The sequence below is a fragment of the Megascapheus bottae genome, chromosome 15 (genome assembly GCF_031878675.1).
Source record: "Megascapheus bottae isolate mThoBot1 chromosome 15, mThoBot2.hap1, whole genome shotgun sequence".
In the NCBI taxonomy this organism is placed as follows: domain Eukaryota; kingdom Metazoa; phylum Chordata; class Mammalia; order Rodentia; family Geomyidae; genus Megascapheus; species Megascapheus bottae.
The window spans coordinates 5,730,288-5,747,551 of NC_143523.1; the positions used below are offsets into that span (position 1 = coordinate 5,730,288).

Consider the following 17,264-nt stretch of genomic DNA (forward strand, 5'->3'; position numbering starts at 1 on the left):
AAGCCAGCCTAGACACTTATCTCTAATTAACCACCAGAAAACTGGAAGTGGTTCTGTGGCTCAAGGGGTAGGGCAGTAGCCTTGAGTTGAAGAGCTCAGGGACAGCACCCAGGCCTAGAGTTCAAGTCTTACGACCAACCCCCGCCCAAAAAAATGCATTATTACAAACCTAGAAAAAGACTAGATGATTAAATCAAGTTCAGAGCTGACATATGAGGTAGAAGGAAATCAGAAAGGTCAAGGAACTAGTATTGCTTTCTTTTTTTTTTTTTTGCCAGTCCTGGGCTTGAGCTCAGGGCCTGAGCACTGTCCTTGGACTTTCTCAAGGCTAGAGCTCTACCACTTGAGCCTCAGCACCACTTCCGGCTTTTTTCTATGTATGTGGTACCAAGGAATCGAACCCGGGTCTTCATGCATGCTAGGCAAGCACTTTAACCACTAGGCCAAACTCCTGGCCCCTAGTATTGCTTTCTTGAAACAGGGTCTTGGTTTCAAACTTAAAATCCTCCTGTCTCAACTTCTTGAGTGCTGGGAGTACAATTGTACACACCATACCTGGCTCAAGATTGTTCTTACTCACTAATTTTCCTATCTGTCTGTCTGTCTGTTGGTCTGTCTATCTATCTATCTATCTATCTATCTATCTATCTATCTATCTATCTATCTATCTATATCTATCTGCCGGTTATGAGGTTTGAACTCTGGGCCTGGGTGCTGTCCCTGACTTCTTCAGCTCAAGGCTACCGCCCTACCCCTTGAACCACAGAACCACTCCCGGTTTTATAGCAGATAAGAGTCTAAGAGTTTCATGCCCTGGCTGGCTTTGAACTGTGATCTCAGCCTCCTGAGTAGCTAGGATTATAGGCATGAGCCACCGCACATGGTTCCTTCTTAATTTTAATGATTGTACAATTCAGCTTATAAATTCTTGAGAATAAGGAATAATCTTTTCCCTTGAGTCATCTTTTTTTTTTTTTGCCAATCTTGGGGCTTGAACGCTGTCCTTGGGCGTTCTCAAGGCTAGAGCTCTACCACTTGAGCTATAGCACCATTTCCAGCCTTTTCTATGCAGTTGTAATGAAGAATCCAACCCAGTTCTTGGTGCATGCTAGGCAGGCACCCTACCTCTAGACCAAACTCCCAGCCCACCCTTGATTCATCTTTATCTCTTTGTTTTTTCCTTTGGTGATAGTTCTAGGGCTTCAACTCAGGGCCTAGGCATGTCCCTGAACTATTTTGCTCAAATCTAGCACTCTGCCACTTGAGCCACAGCTTTACTTCTGGCTTTTTTGGTGTTTAATTGGAAATAACGGTCTCAGACTCTTCTTCCTGGGCTGGCTTCAAACCATGATTCTCAGATCTCAGCCTCCTGAGTAGCTAGGATTACAGGCTTGAGCCAATGAAGCCCAGCTAATTCATCGTTATTGAAATGAAAAGGGGATTGTTTTTGCTTCTAGTGTAGCTTACAAAGGAAGAGTAAAAAATAAAACAAAGATAAGATGCTTTCAACATTTATAACCAACAAAATAAAAAAAATACAACAGATTTAACAGGAAATAATTATAATGAGGGAAAGCTGGAAAAGAGAATACACTTTAAAGTCAAGGTTTAACTAGCTTTAAGGAAAGTCCAAGGACAGTGCTCAGGCCCTGAACTCAAGCCCAGGACTGGCAAAAAAAAAAAAAAAAAAAAAAAAAGTCAAGGTTTAATAAAAGGCAACCATTTAAAGCTGCATCTATGTAATCTAACCATTAATAACCACTGTAAGATAAAAGGCTTTTCAGAGCTGGCCTTCTTCAGTCAACAAGGAAATGTCTAACAGTCACTTTGAAAGTTCTTTGGCCTGTGCTGATAAGTTTGAAAGGGCATAAGCATGAATTCTGGACAAAAGCTATTTTCCACTGCACATTCTTCCCATAGAAGAAATACCAGAAACTTTCAGAAAGTAACCCTTGCACCAGTGAGCCTGTAGAATTTAGATACAGTGAGTGGTAAGGGAAAGCCTAATTTGGAGAGACACTGGAAACTGCTACTGAACCCTTTCTCCTTTTGTCCCAGGCTGCACACAGTCTTTTCCCTCTTTTACTTTATTCTTTGGCACCTTCTTCTAACAAATATGCTTTCTCCAGCCTTAGGAGAGCTTCTACCAAGCCGCTTTCTTTCTTGCCCTGAAAGGCAAGTTCAAAGGCTGTTTTGTGCATAGGGTTTAACAGCAAGAGCAAACACAGGGTGGGTGGTGGGTGGGGGGAGGGAAATGGGTACCAAGACATGTGAAAGGGTATCAATGTATGTGAATTAATGCACCTTCTATCTGGCAAATATCATGTAACCCTTTTACTAATTACAATAAAAAATAAAAAAAAAATAATTTGGAAAAAAAAAAGTGTGGGGCAACACTGCTAGTATCTAGCTCACTGAGGATGATTCCATGAATATTTGCTATGTGGATGAGGAGGAATGAACAGGCCCCACTGCAATCCTTCCACTTGATGGAGGCAGCCAGAGGCAAAGTGAGTGGTCTTGAGAGGAGGTAGAACTGAACTGAGTAATGAGTAGCTTTTGATACTGTCTCTTCATAGAGTATGACCTCTGTTGACAGTTGTGTTTTTAGACTCCTTCTTTAAACTCAGCATACATTTTCCTAGAAAGAGCACTACTGCAAGTGGGTTTTTAGTAAGTTTTAATAAACAGTATTAAAATGTAGTTTAAAGTCTTTATTTCAGGCATTACTGAGACAGGCTCTGGGCTGGTCTAAGTAACTACTCTACAGATCTGACATTACTTCAGGAAGAATATCTGACAGATGGGCCACAGTTCAGATGTCAATTGGTAGATGATAAAAAAAAAAACTACAGCAATATAAATACGATAATAAGTAATAAATCAGTTACCTGTACTTTTTCCTGAAGTGCATTATAAACCTGATAAATAGCCCTGATGTCTTTCATTACTCCATCCTTGTCAAAAAAGTCAGTACTAGAAGACAGAAAAAAGATGTTGAAGTTATTAAAACTGCTATGAATCAGAGAGGCATTTTTCCTACCACTTCTACCATTAAACTGTAATTCTAAAGTGACAATGTGTAAAATGCCTTTTCTGCAAGAATTACAGAAATTAAAAAAACATCCATTATCAAGACAGTTTTGTACAATTAAAACTATACATCAATGCTGGGAACCAGTGGCTCCTGCCTGTAATCCTAGCTACTCGGGAGGCTGAGATCAAAGCCAGTGCTGGCACAGAAATTCATGAGACTCTTATCTTCGATTAACCACCAGAAAACTGGAAGTGGTTCTGTGGTTCAAGGTGGTAGAGCACTAGCCTTGAGCTGAAGAGCTCAGAGACAGCACTCAGACCTAGAGTTTAAGCCCCATGACCGATAAACAAAAAAACCTAGACATTTTTTTTGGGGGGGAGGGGTCAGTTCTGGAGCTTGAACTCAAGAACTTTCCTGCCCAGGTTGTCTTTCAACCTATTCCTCAGATCTCAACCTCCTAGGTAGTAAGAATTATAGGTGTGAGCCACTGGTGTCTAGCTTACAACTATATATATCATGTATGTATGTATGTATGTATGTATGTATGTATGTATGTATGTATGTATGTATGTGTGTGCCAGCCCTGGAGCTTTAACTCAGGGCCTGGACACTGTCTTTGGGCTTTCTCAAGACTAGTGCTCTACCACTTGAGCCACAGCACCACTTCCAGCATTTTCTGTGTATGTGGTACCAAGGAATGGAGGCTTTGTGCATGCTAGGCGGGGCACTCTACCACTAGACCCCATGCCTGGCCATCTTTTGCCAGGCCATCCTTTTTTTTTTTTTTTTTGGTGGGTCATAGGGCTTGAACTCAGCCTGGGCAATATCCCTGAGCTCTTCAACTTAAGGCTACTGTCCTAACCACAGGCTTGGGTATTGTCCCTGAGCTCTTCAGCTCAAAGCTACCATTTACCTTTGAGCCACAGCCCCACTTCCCATTTTCTAGAGGTTAAATGTTAATTGGAGATAAGAGTCTCAGGTCCTTTTGTGCCCAGGATGGCTTTGAACCTTGATCCTCAGATCTCAGCCTCCTGAATAGCTAGGATTACAGGCGTGAGCCACCATGCCCTCTTTCCCAACTTTTGTTTTGCCACCAAAAATATTTGTAGCAAATGATAAAAAAACACAGTAAACTTTTTTCAATAATAAAATTTTATTTATAGTAGTGGCAATAGTCCAGAAAATTACCTTTCTGCATCTTTCAATTCTAGCCTAAAAATAAGAAATACTGTCTGCAAGAGAAGGAACAAGGGCTCATTTTACCTTTCAACTTACCCATGTTCTTTAATAACTTTGGCATAACTCTGAGAAGTATTTGGCACTGAAGATACTTTGTATTCTTGCTGGCTAGTGTTGCCTAGATTGGGAATAGCAAGTGATATCCTTTGATTATACCTATGAGGAAAGCGGAAAAAGAAATCATATAAAAAGTACCACTTTTTTTTTTTCTTTTAAAAAAACATCTGGAACCTTGCTGTGTTGTTATACAGATGGTGACCTTGAAGGTTCAAATGCTCCTCCCATCTTCCTGAGTGCTGGGATTACAGGTATATACTACCACCACCTTCTCTGAAAGTACTACTTCAAGAATGGGGGAGCCCGCACTGTCTGGCCATGAGGAATGTGGCTTGGCTGTGCTTGGTGAGAAGATAACCAGTCTGGTAGGTACAGTTCTCCCTCAAAGCCTTCTCCTCCTCAAAGGAGGAGTTATGGTGTTCTTTGTTCTCAGAGAAGCAGGACACAAGACTTGCCTCCAGCCCTCTGCTAGCTAAGCACATATCTTCTCTGGCTTGGGTTCAGTCAATACATCTTGTTGACTTAACTCTTCAGGAGACTTGCCTGAAAACCAGCTGGTTCCCTTGCTTCTGTTTCCTGAAGGGCTGTCAGGGATGAGTGGAGGGTGGGAGGGAACAGTTGGATCTCTACTGAGGTATGCAAATGTTGCTCCCAGACCAGGTGCCTCACTCCCCTGCCTTCATACAGCTGGAAGCCCCTCCACGCTTCCCAGCCTGCATACATACCACAGAATCCGTCCACACTCCTGTTTTAAGAGTGAAGATTCTGGCCAGTACTGGAGAGGAGATTGCTATTTATTTTTTAATCTGTCTATATTTTGTCACGGACTGTTGTTTCTCTGTTTCACTGACAACACCACCTCAGTAGTTCAATATTGTATGTTGGATAGTTTTTTAAAAGAACTTTTAAAAAAGAATTTATATCTTCAGAGGTCTATAGATTTATTTCCATACGAACTAGTTATTTTGTATAAAGTACATTTTTTGGGGGGGTTTGGTTGTGGGGCTTGGACTGTGGGCCTTGATGCTGTTCCTGAGCTCTTCAGCTCAAGACTACCGTCCTAACCCTGGAGCCACGGCACCACTTCCCATTTTCTAGTGGTTAATTGGAGATAAGAGCCTCATGGACTTTAGTGTCTGGCTATGAACCAGGATCCTCAGATCTCAGCCTCTTGAGGAGCTACGACTACAGGCGTGAGCCACCACATCCAACTTAAAGTACATTCTTAAAATAGCAAAAAAAAAAAAGGGAAGCCAGGCATAGTGGCTCATGCCTGTAATCTTATCCTAGCTACTCAGGAGGCTGAGATCTGAGGATCAACTTCAAAGCCAGCCCAGGCACTAGAGTCCATGACAATCTCCAATTAACCACTAGAAAAAAAAACAAAACAAAATAAAAACCAGAAGTGGCACTGTGGCTCAAGTGGTAGGGTGGTAGCATTTAGCTTAAGAGCTCAGAGACAGCACCTAAGCCCAGAGTTCAAGCCCCATGACTGACCAAAAAAAAAGAATGGGGGGCCAGAAGTGTAGCCTAGTGGTAGAGTACTCGCCTCACATGTATGAAGCCCTGGGCTTAATTCCTCAGTAACATATACACAGAAAAAGCCAGAAGAGGGCCGGGAGTTTGGCCTAATGGTTAAAGTGCTTGCCTAGCATGCATGAAGACCCGGGTTCAATTCCTTGGTACCACATACGTACAAAAAAGCCGGAAGTGGTGCTGAGGCTCAAGTGGTAGAGCTCTAGCCTTGAGAAAGTCCAAGGACAGTGCTCAGGCCCTGAGCTCAAGCCCAGGACTGGCAAAAAAAAAAAAAAAAAAAAAAGAAAAAGCCAGAAGAGGCATTGTGGCTCAAGTTTCAGAATACTAGCCTTGAGAAAAAAATTGTCCAAGGACAGTGCTCAGGCCCTGAATTAAAGCCCTGGGACTGGCAAAAAAGAATGGGGCTTGGCCCAGCCAGCCACTAATGGCTCACACCTGTAATCCTAGCTTCTCAGGAGGCTACGATCTAAGGACTGAAGTTCAAAGCTAGCCTGGGCAGAAAAGTCTGTGTAAATCTTATCTCTAGTCAATCAGCAAAAAAAGAAAAAAGAAAGCTTTAAGTGGAGGATTGGCTTAAATGGCAGAGTACTTACTAGACTTGAGTGTAAAAGAAAAGTAAGAACATGAGGTCCTGAGCTGAAAGAACCACAATAATATCAGGTTCCCAAGTTAAAAATAGTTATTTATTAATAATTACCTTCACTGGTACTGATTTAATTCATTAAACTTACTTCCTAAAGGGAAAGCTTTCAGCTCTTTATAGGCAGACATGACCACATAATCTTTTTTTTTTTTTTTTTTTTTTTTGTGGGTCATGGGGCTTGAACTCTTGGCCTAAGTGCTATCTCTGAGCTCTTCAGCTTAAGGCTACAGACGTACCCCTGGAGCCACAGCCCTACTTCCCCTTTTCTAGTGATTAATTGGAGATAAGAATTTCAAGGTCGGGCTGGAAGTTTGGCCTAGTGGTAGAGTGCTTGCCTAGCATGCACAAAGACCCGGGTTCGATTCCTCGGTACCACACACATTGAAAGAAGCTGGAAGTGGTGCTGAGGCTTAAGAGGTAGAGTGCTAAGCCTTGAGAAAGTCCAAGGACAGTGCTCAGGCCCTGAGCCCAAGCCCAGGACTGGCAAAAAAAAAAAAAAAAAAAAAACTCAAGGTCTTTAGTGCCTGGCCTGGCTTTGAACCTTGATCCTTAGATCTCAGCCTCCTGAGGAGCTAGGATTATAGGTATAAGCCATCTTGCCTGGCTTATAATCATGTTTTTTACATTAATAAGTTCTCAGTGCAAAACCGTCATTAACCAGTAGGTGGAATCCATTTTACAGTTTTGTCTTTGAAATTGATGTTCTAACATCTCAGTCAGATCTCTGAAGCAATACAACTACATTGCTGTAATAGATCAAGAAGAAATAAATGGTGGTTCCTGCCTGTTCACTCCCATGTGAATTTTTATGCATAGTAAACATGTCTTGCTAGTGCTTATTGACTTAAAAACATTTTAATTTCTATAAATACCTGACTAGGATAACACCTCTTAATTATTCAGAGAGCAACACAAGCTTTTCTTTACAGATGCTATAAAATGCACTTCTATATATAATGCACATTTTCAAAGCTATAAATTTCAGTTACTAGGTCAAGTTCTTTTTCCTTTGAGACTGGTGGAAAGATTTTCTTTACCTGCGATTTGGTCTAAAGAGAACATATTCTAAAGCATGAGTGGAATTGTTGGCAGTGGAGATGAAGCTGAAGAGGAGGAAGACGAGGTCAGGCACACCAAGGATGCGGGTAAGCTGTTTGTGGATAACCTGTTCTCTGTATGACATCTGCTGCTGAGTGTTTCGTCGAAATCTGTACCATCCAATAACTTTCTGTAGCAAAACAGAAGTATTAAACGTATGAAATGCTACAAATTTAATTCTGAATGCATCCACACAAACACTGTACACAAATATTCATAGCAGCTTTATGTGGGATAGCCTCAAACTGAAAACAATTGTCTATCAGCAAGTGAACAGGCAAACAAACTGTGATATAGGTACATACTGGGGTACGACTCAGTAATAAACAGGAACAAATCACTTGTGTATACAACATGGATTGATCTCAAAGTAGTTATGGTTGAAAGAAGCCAGACCCAAGGGTGGGAACAGGATTCCATTTATGTAAAACTCTAGAAAATGAACATTTGTCAATATTGACATGGAGCTATTCCATGGGTGCAGGGTGAGGAACTGGAATGAGAAAAAGATACAAGGAAACATTTGCCACTGGATAGTATGTTTATTATTGCCTCACAGTGATGTATACATATCAAACTGATCAATATATATGCTAAATATATATGCTAATTATATTCCATAGTTTAGGTCTGCCTGAGAAAAATGGCCCCTTCCTCTTACTCTCTCCCTGGTCACCCTAGAAGTCCCCACAACTGGCATGCGTGGGGGATCTCCCAGACTGAGGTCATTTCCCCATCCTCAGAGGTCAGCTCCACTTCAGCTGTGGCCACATCGTTCCCCCTATATAATCTCTACCCTCCTGCCATAATCCCTCTTGGTCTGCCTGACTCTATCTTGTGAGGATGAAGGTATGCTCTCTCCTTCTCTCAATAAACCCTTTTCCCTTGAACCATAAGAAGTTTCCTTTTGGCAACCGTGACAACTATAACATAAGTAAACTGGCTAAGTGAATTAACCTATAGAAAGTATACTTAACAAGACTTGCTGAACATCTTGAAAACATCTGACATGAGGCATCTGGAAGTCTGCCAGAATGCCTTCCTGGGTCCCTCTCATATCTGTAGAATCAACTTCTAAAGTAGAGCTAGGAGTCTGAATTTAAGATAAATTCCTTAGGTTTACTTTTGCATTTGGAAAGGTGAAAGCCTGTTGCAGAAACAGTTTAATTTTTAAATTAGAAACACAATCTCCATAAAGCTTGGTTTTCTAAAGTAAATACTGAGTAAAAATTCTGTTTTTAAAAGAAAATTCGGAGTTTTTTTGTGCCAAGACTGGAGCTTGAACCAAGAGTTTTGCACTCTGGTCTGACTTTTTTGTTCACAATAGTATCCACCACTTGAGCCATGGCTCCCAGTCAAAAGAATCCCATTTTTAAGGTAAAAGTGAGCTAGGCATGATGGTACATGCCTGTAATCCCAGCAAGAGAGTGATAGAGGCAGGAGAATTCCAAGATCAAGGCCTGCCTACACTAACAAATTCAAATCCAGTCTCAAACAAACCTGCTATAAACAAACAAAAACCCAAACAAGGTGGGAGCATGGCTTAGAGGTAGTCTAGCATGAACAAAGCTCCTGATTGAATTCCTTGGTACCACACACACAGAAAAAACAGCCAGACATGGTGCTGTGGCTCAAGTGGTAGAGCACTAGCCTTAAGAAAAAAAAACAAGGACAGTGCCTAGGCCCTGAGTTAAGCCCCAGGCTTGGCAAAAACACACAGGCACAGGCATAGACAGACAGACAGAGACAGACACAGACACACACACACACCACACAGAAAAGGTTAACATTTGTGTAAAATAGTAAATTTAGATTGTATTCTGGTACCTTTATGTAGAAAGGAAGTAAATTAATAGTCATTGAATGCTTGGGCCAAACCTTCCTTTCTTTCAGTGTATAATCTTGTAAGACCTGCCTTTTTACTTTTTCAATTCTATTATGAAGCAGCTGTACAAAGAGATTACAATCCCATAAGTCAAGTTATGAGTTGTGATCAATATAAGACCTGTTTCGCATGGTGCTAATGGCTCACACCTGAAATCCTAGCTACTCAGGAGGCTGATATTTGAGGATTGTGGTTCAAAACCAGCCTGGGCATGAAAGCCCAAGAGACTCTTATCTCCAATTATTTCCAGTTTTCCACTGGAAAACTGGAAGTGGCACTGTGGTTCAAGTGGTAGAGTGCTATCCTTGAGCTGAAGAGCTATGGGACAGCGCTCAGCCCCAGAGTTCAAGTACCATGACCACAATGTAGAACTGGGCTACCTATCTCCATTGTACAACACTAATTTCAAAATTTTATGTTATATGAAGTACTATTTAAAAAAATGGTTTTTTGTTTAAATTTTTTTTTTTTTATGCTAGTACTGGGGCTTGAATTCAGTGCCCTGTGCTCTCATTTGGCTTCTTTACTCAAAAGTCTGGCACTATACAACTTGAGTCACACCTCTACTTTGTTAACTGGGGTAAGAATTTCTCTGATTTGTTGCCTGGGCTGGCTTTGAACTAAGAGCCTCAGCTGTTACTTCTTCCTTAGTTGCTAGGATTATAAGTATAAGACAATGGCAGTTGGCTTAAAAGTAGTTTTGTACTCAGTAAAAAGTAGATAGAGAAACTATCCATTAGAGAGAACTGTCAAGGTATATGAACATGGCACCCTTATTCTCACAGATTGGACCCTTTGTGCTAAACATTGGAGCTACTTCTGCAGGCCTGGGTCACACTCACACACTTATTTCCAGAACACTTGAATAGCATTTGGCAGATAACTTGTTTTCACCAAATACTCACTGACTAGAGGAATCTTACAAATGGTGACAGGCTAAATAACAGTGCTTTTCGGTTATGCCAACTCCAACTGTTTTCAATCATTTGTCTTTTCTACTTATGTCAAATATCAACAGATAATGATTTGACATTTGTCTACAGCTATAAACAAATTCACCCATCAATCTGAAAACTGAAGGGTGAGATGCCAAGTCAATTCATATTGGTGATTTCTACAATTCTACTTTTTAGAACTAAAAGAGAAGCTAGTCACAAGATTACTGGGGAACTAGGTCACTGGTGTTGAAAAGCATATTTTGGATAGTTATATCTGGAGCATGATGAAGCACTGTAGGTAAGCTGGCCTCTTTTTGTGGTGACTCCTGGGCAGGAAGCTGCATCAAAATGAAGCTGAGTATCTTCTTCCTGGTCACTGGCTGTCAGGAACTCACTGAAGTGAAGGATGAACATGAATTTCCTACTCTTTATTAGAGAAGTTGCTGTTGACATTCTGATGAAGAACAGGTTTATACAGTCTAGATCCAAAATATTAATGACAAGATTTTCCTATGAAGCAGAGTATTTTGATTGGAGTTTACTTGTTACTGAGAAAGGGGCAAAGACCAAAGAAAACTAGAGAAGGGAGTAGGGGAGGGAAAGGGGGCAAAGACACAAGAAGGGGTATCAATGTTCAAGAAGTAATGTACATACTACCTAACAAATGTAACTGTAACCCCTCTATACATTATCCAGACAATAAAATACAATTTTGAAAAAAATCTAAAAAAGAGAACTGGAGAGAGAAAATGTGCACCCATTTCAGATTGCATTGAAAATGTCAATTTGAGCATATTAAACTTGATTACTAGTTAAAAGATACGATTGTGCTTCATTATCTGGGGCACAAAACGGTAGCAGAATATGCAAACCTTTTACTCTTTCTAAAGATAATATCAGCCAATTTGTTGTCAAAAAGCCAATGAACAAAGAAGGCAAGAAACCCAGGGTCATGTTCCCAAGACCCAGTATCTTGTTAATCCATTTGTCTGGAGGCACAAACACTGGCATGTTGCTCTGAACAAACAACATTCTGCAACCACAGAATATGCTCAACTTTTAGCCAAGAGGATGAAAAGAAAGCCAATGAAAAACTCTAGAAACAGACTGCCAAGACATGAAGGCTGCTCTCTAAGCTTCTAAGTCTGAGTTCAGTCAAAACTAAGAATCGCCAAATCTTCACTCCCACTTCCTGTGGGAAGCAGGAAATGCTAATCAATTTTTCCATTTCTTCCTATTTTACCCTGTCATACTAAAATAAATATTTGCCAAAAATTAAAGAAAAAAACACTTCAGTAAATGATCACACCTAAAAATAAAAAAGTATGAATATCTTTTCTTAAACTATATGTTTATTTTCATTACCAATTTCTCATACAGAGTTACTTCTCTATTCCTGACATTCATTTACATTTCCTGGAGCCAAAATAATCATGCTAACCTTGGGCTCATTTACCAGCTCCAGCTTCTGTTCTTTTTTGTTGTTGGTGGTGGTGGTGGTTGTGGTGCTTGAATATTACTTCATCCAGGTCGTGGGGCCTGGGCACTGTCCCTGAGCTATGCAGCTCAAGGCTACTGTTCTACTACTTGAGCCACAGGGCCACTTCTGGTTTTCACAGACTTTCATGTCTGGGCTGGCTTTGAACCTTGATCCTCAGATCTCAGCCTCCTGGGTAGCTGAATTACGGGCATGAGCCACTGACACCTGGCTCCAGATTCTGTTCTTTGGGCCTTATAAAGACACTAAGAGAACTGCTAAATTTATTGGTATCTGTTTAAGAGTAGATGCTTTCCGAAGGTAGAAATTCTCCTTTGCGCTGGTCTTAGCCTAAAATTTGAGGCCTGTAGAAACTATAAATACAACATGGATGATGCTATAGGAGTAATTCATTCTTCTGGTGGGGGGGGGGCATGGGGCTCTTCAGCTCAAGGCTACCACATTACCCCTGGACCTGGGCATTGTCCCTGAACTCTTCAGCTCAAGGCCACCTGTTGGGGGTTTTTAGTCCTTGGTCCCTCTCAACCTGCAGGAGGGATAGAGAGAACACGCCCCGACCAGGATGAGCCTAGAAAGGAGAGGGCTGACTGATCACCTGCACTCAGCCCTCCAACGCCAGAGGACAATCGGAGCGTCAGGGAGGTCAGTCAAGGCAGGAACTCTCTTTTATTCAGGAAGTCCCTCCAGCTAATATCGGGTGCCAGAGCCTATCAGCACAAAGGTGGGCAGGACAGGGAGGTCCACGTGTTTACTCTCACTATAGGTCTCAGCAGAGAGTGATAAAGCAATTACACATTCATAACCAACGGTAATCAAGTCTCAGCAGAAAGTGATTGACAATACCGACAATATAGCTCAAAGTTAGGCATGGCGTTCATACATGACAGCTCATTTGTGTGGTTATCTCACCCGGTGATGCAGATTCATGGGCCAGCCTAACCCTGCACTGTGCTCCCAACAGCTACCACCCTACCCTTGAACCAAGCCCCAGTTCCAGTTTTTTCTAGAGGTTTATTAGAGATTAGAGTCTCAGGTTCTTTTGTACCCCAGCTGGCTCTGAAACCCAATCTTCAGATTTCGGCCTCCTGAGTAGCTAGGATTACAGGCATGAGCCACTGGGCCAGGCTTAGTAATTCATTCTTTGACCACTTTGTGATCAAAGTTTTTCTTTTTTTTTTTTTTTGCCAGTCCTGGGCTTGAGCTCAGGGCCTGAGCACTGTCCTTGGACTTTCTCAAGGCTAGAGCTCTACCACTTGAGCCTCAGCACCACTTCCAGCTTTTTTTTCTATGTATGTGGTACCGAGGAATCGAACCCGGGTCTTCATGCATGCTAGGCAAGCACTTTAACCACTAGGCCAAACTCCCAGCCCCAATGATCAAAGCTTTTCATAACAAAAATATTAGCCTTTATCTCAACACATTTTTTTTTTTCCGGTCAGATCGAAGTCAAGGCCTTATATCCAATTAGCTAGTGCTTTACTACTTGAGGCATGCCTCCAGCCTGGCTTTTTCATAGTTATTTTGGGGATGGAATCTCACAGATTCTTCTGCCCAGGTTAGTCTTAAATCACAACCTTCCAGTTTCATATTCATGAACAGTTAGGATTATAGATGTGAGCCACTGGTGCCTGGCTCAGCCCTATCTTTGCAGGTAGTGCAGCTTTTGAGGAAGAAGTATAATTGTGTGCCTTTCTTGAAGGTAGAGGAGACTCAAAACTAGAATCACCTAGTGCTGGGATTATAGGCATGTGTCGGGGTTTTTAGCGCTTCTTGCCTCCTGACCCTCAGGAAGGGCAAGGAGAACATGCCCCGACTAAGACGAGACCAAGAAAGGTTAGGGCCGACTGGCCACCTTCACCCAGCCCTCCCTCTCCAGAGGGAAGACACAGACACACCAGGGAGACTGTCACAGCAGGAACTCGTTTTATTGGGAAAGTACAAGGGGCTAAAGTAAGATGCAGGAGTCCATCAGCATAAAAGTGGGCAGGACAGGGGAGGTAGGTGCGGTCAGAGAGGGCGGTAGGGGCCAATCCGTGGGTTCGAGGTAGCCTTATTTTACATCACAAACCACAGCCAAACCTCCCAACCAGGAAGTGAGCACTGGACCACGAGGTAGGCCTTTTACCCTTGATGTGACGTGCCCTACAGGCATGTAGCACCATGCCTGGCTTATTATTATTATTATTTTAATCTAAAGTTTTGAAACCTATTTGAAAAAAAAAACACTACTATCTGGAACTTTTAATAGTGAGCACTGTAGATAACAGTGCTATAGTAAGAGGCTCCACTGAATAAAGTTCAGTTTTATAAATCTAAACTATGAAAACAAATGAGGAAGTAAGGTGTAACCTGAGAGATAAGGGATGGATGGATGAGAGATTCCAGGATGAAAGATTCCAGAAAGTTTGCTCTCTTGCAAATCACTGAAAATGAGAGCCAGAGCTCACAATGCTCTTTTCCCATTTGGGCACACAGCCTGGAGGGACCAGCAGACAAAAGCACTTACTGAGCTTGCTGTCACACATGAAAGCTACTGTATTCTTTCCAACCCATCCTTACAGACTTCCTACTCTTTCCTTTATGTTGCTTTCTTCCTCTATGTGGAACCAACCTCCTTAGCAGTGGCACTAAGAAAGACACTGGAAAGACTGCAATTGCATTTAGTCCTGACACCTTTATACACATGAATTTTGTTTGGTTTGACAAGCTGGTAACTTTTTCAAGTGATCACTTAATAGTCAATCTATTTTTTGGAATTAATATCCTAGGGCAAAAAACACACCTAAACCTAATACATAATACAACAGAGTCTTTGTTTTGTTTTGTTTACGGGTACCAGGGCTGAACTCAGGACCATGAACTTGCTTGGGTTACTTGTTCATAGCTGATACTCTACCACTTAGGCCATGCCTCTAGCCTGGCTTGCTGGTTATTTAGAGACAGAATCTTGAAGACTTTTATGCTTGGGTTGGCTTCAAACCCCAATCCATCAGGTCTCAGCCTTCTAAGTAGCTAGAATTATAGGCACGAGCCACTGGTGTCCAACAGCAGAATAAATTGAAGCTATCAGACAATGACATTTCAATTTCATCCAGATTTGCTTATCATATATAGTAGAAATCGTATACATGTATTAACAGGAATAGAAGTAACATATTCAATGATGTTAGATTGAAAGTTATATATATATATATAATATATATATATTATATATATATTTTTGCCAGTCCTGGGCTTGAGCTCAGGGCCTGAGCACTGTCCTTGGACTTTCTCAAGTTTCTCAAGGCTAGAGCTCTACCACTTGAGCCTCAGCACCATTTCCGGCTTTTTTCCTGTGTATGTGGTACTGAGAAATCAAACCGGGGTCTTCATGCATGCTAGGCAAGCACTCTACCAGTAGGCCAAAACTCCCAGCCCCGAAATTTATATTTTTTAAGAAATATTTTTCCAGATGATAAATTTATGGATGAACATTAAGTATTTGCAATGTATTTTAAAATTACAGGTAGAGAGGACCAGGAGTTTGGCCTAGAGATAAGAGTACTTGCCTAGCATGCACGAAGACGCAGGTTGGATTCCTCGGTACCCCACATACATAGAAAAAAGCCAGAAGTGGTGCTGAGGCTCAAGTGGTAGAGCTCTAGCCTTGAGAAAGTCCAAGGACAGTGCTCAGGCCCTGAGCTCAAGCCTAGGACTGGCAAAAAAAAAAAAAAAAAAAAAAATTACAGGTAGAAAAAACATACTACTCACAGTCTACTGAGCTGCTTATTGACATTCCAGATTATAGTTCACTTTTTTTTTTTTTGCCAGCCTGGGCACTGTCCCTGAGCTTCTTTCCTCAAGGTTAGCACTTTACCACTTATCCACATTCCCAGCGCCTGTTCACTTTTTATTTCCTATTTTAACACAATGGGATCATTCTACAAATATCTATTTTTTTCCCTATTGAAACAGTATAAACATCTTACATCTGTAATTTACCTCTAAAACTAGAAGTGGCGTTGTGGCTCAGTGGTAGAGTGCTAGCCTTGGGCTGAGGAGCTCAGGGACAGTGCCCAGACCTAGAGTTCAAGCCCCATAACCACCAAAATAATAAATAAAATAAAAGTCTATATAGCTGGCTCACACCTGTAATCCTAGCTACTCAGGAGGCTGAGATCTGAGGATCAAGGTTAAAAGCCACACCGGCACAAAAAGACTTGAGACTCTTATCTCCAATTAACCTCAATAAAAATGGGAAGTAGGGCTTGGCTCAAAAGTAGGGCGGTAGTCTTGAGCTGAAGAGCTTAGGAATAATAACCAGGCCAGGAGTTGGGCTGCCTTGAGCTGAAGAGCACAGGGACAGCGCCGAGGCTGAGTTCAAACCTCAAGACCCACAAAATAAATAAATAAATAAAGTCTATATAATGGAAGTCTTACACATTAGCATAAATATCATTGTCCCATTTTACATTCCTTTCTGTTTTTTTAAGATTGCTGAGATGAAGAACTTTTTCCAAATTAGATGGAGTAATAAACAAAACATACCTTCCTCCGATCTTTCAGAATCCTGTCCAAACTCTCTTCATTAACTTTGTTTGCGTAGTCATAAAAACTGTTTTTTAGAGAAGAAAACAAAACTGTCAAAATTCCATAGTATAGTGACCTGGACATGCTTAGCTACATTTAACTCTAATGAAGATTTAATTGGGGACTAGGAATTTGGCCTAGTGGTAGAGTGCTTGCCAGCATGCACAAAGACCAGGGTTTGATTCCTCAGTACCACATAACATAGAAAAAGCCAGAAGTGATGCTGTGGCTCAAGTGGTAGTGTAGATAGATCCAAGACTGGCTCTAGAAGTATCATGGGAAAGAGGGGAATGTTGTGCCAAGATTGTCCCATGTTCTGGGAATGACCCTCTCCCCCCTTGCTCAGGGCTCATGTACTTGAACCTCAGGTGGCAACAGCTTGATGCTCAGTGGTTAGACACCTGAGCTCTGATTCGACCAGTGGTTTGAGTTACCAAATAGCCAATCAGGTGATTGTAACTATGGAATTCCCCTATAAAAGCTGTGTAAAATCCGTGTTCAGGGCTTCTTAAGTGTTGCCGGCTACCGGTACGCGGAGGTCTGAGTCTAGACTCGTAATAAATGACCCTTGCTTTTTAGCTTTGTCTGTGGCCTCTGGTGGTCTTTTTGGGGTTCTAGGAATTCGGGTACAACAGTAGAGCTCTAGCATGAGAAAGCCCAAGGATAATGCTCACGTCCCAGGACTGGCAAAAAAAAAAAAAAAAAAGATGTAATTGCTTATCTTCAAAGGCATATGAAGAGAAACCAGTCTTAATGCTTTCTTG

At 41.6% G+C, this 17,264-nt stretch overlaps 1 protein-coding gene across 3 annotated transcripts in view; it reads right to left on the reverse strand.

The window, feature by feature from the left end:
* Abraxas2 (abraxas 2, BRISC complex subunit) overlaps positions 1-17,264 on the reverse strand; it is a 35,909-nt gene that overhangs the window by 4,015 nt on the left and 14,630 nt on the right. For all 3 annotated transcript variants that reach the window (XM_090345657.1, XM_090345658.1, XM_090345659.1), the window contains 4 exons: positions 16,459-16,525; positions 7,550-7,740; positions 4,313-4,432; positions 2,892-2,976 (listed from right to left, as the gene is read on the reverse strand). In XM_090345657.1, the coding sequence (XP_090201783.1) occupies positions 2,892-2,976; positions 4,313-4,432; positions 7,550-7,740; positions 16,459-16,525 (463 nt within the window). The remainder of the gene's footprint in view (positions 1-2,891; positions 2,977-4,312; positions 4,433-7,549; positions 7,741-16,458; positions 16,526-17,264) is intronic.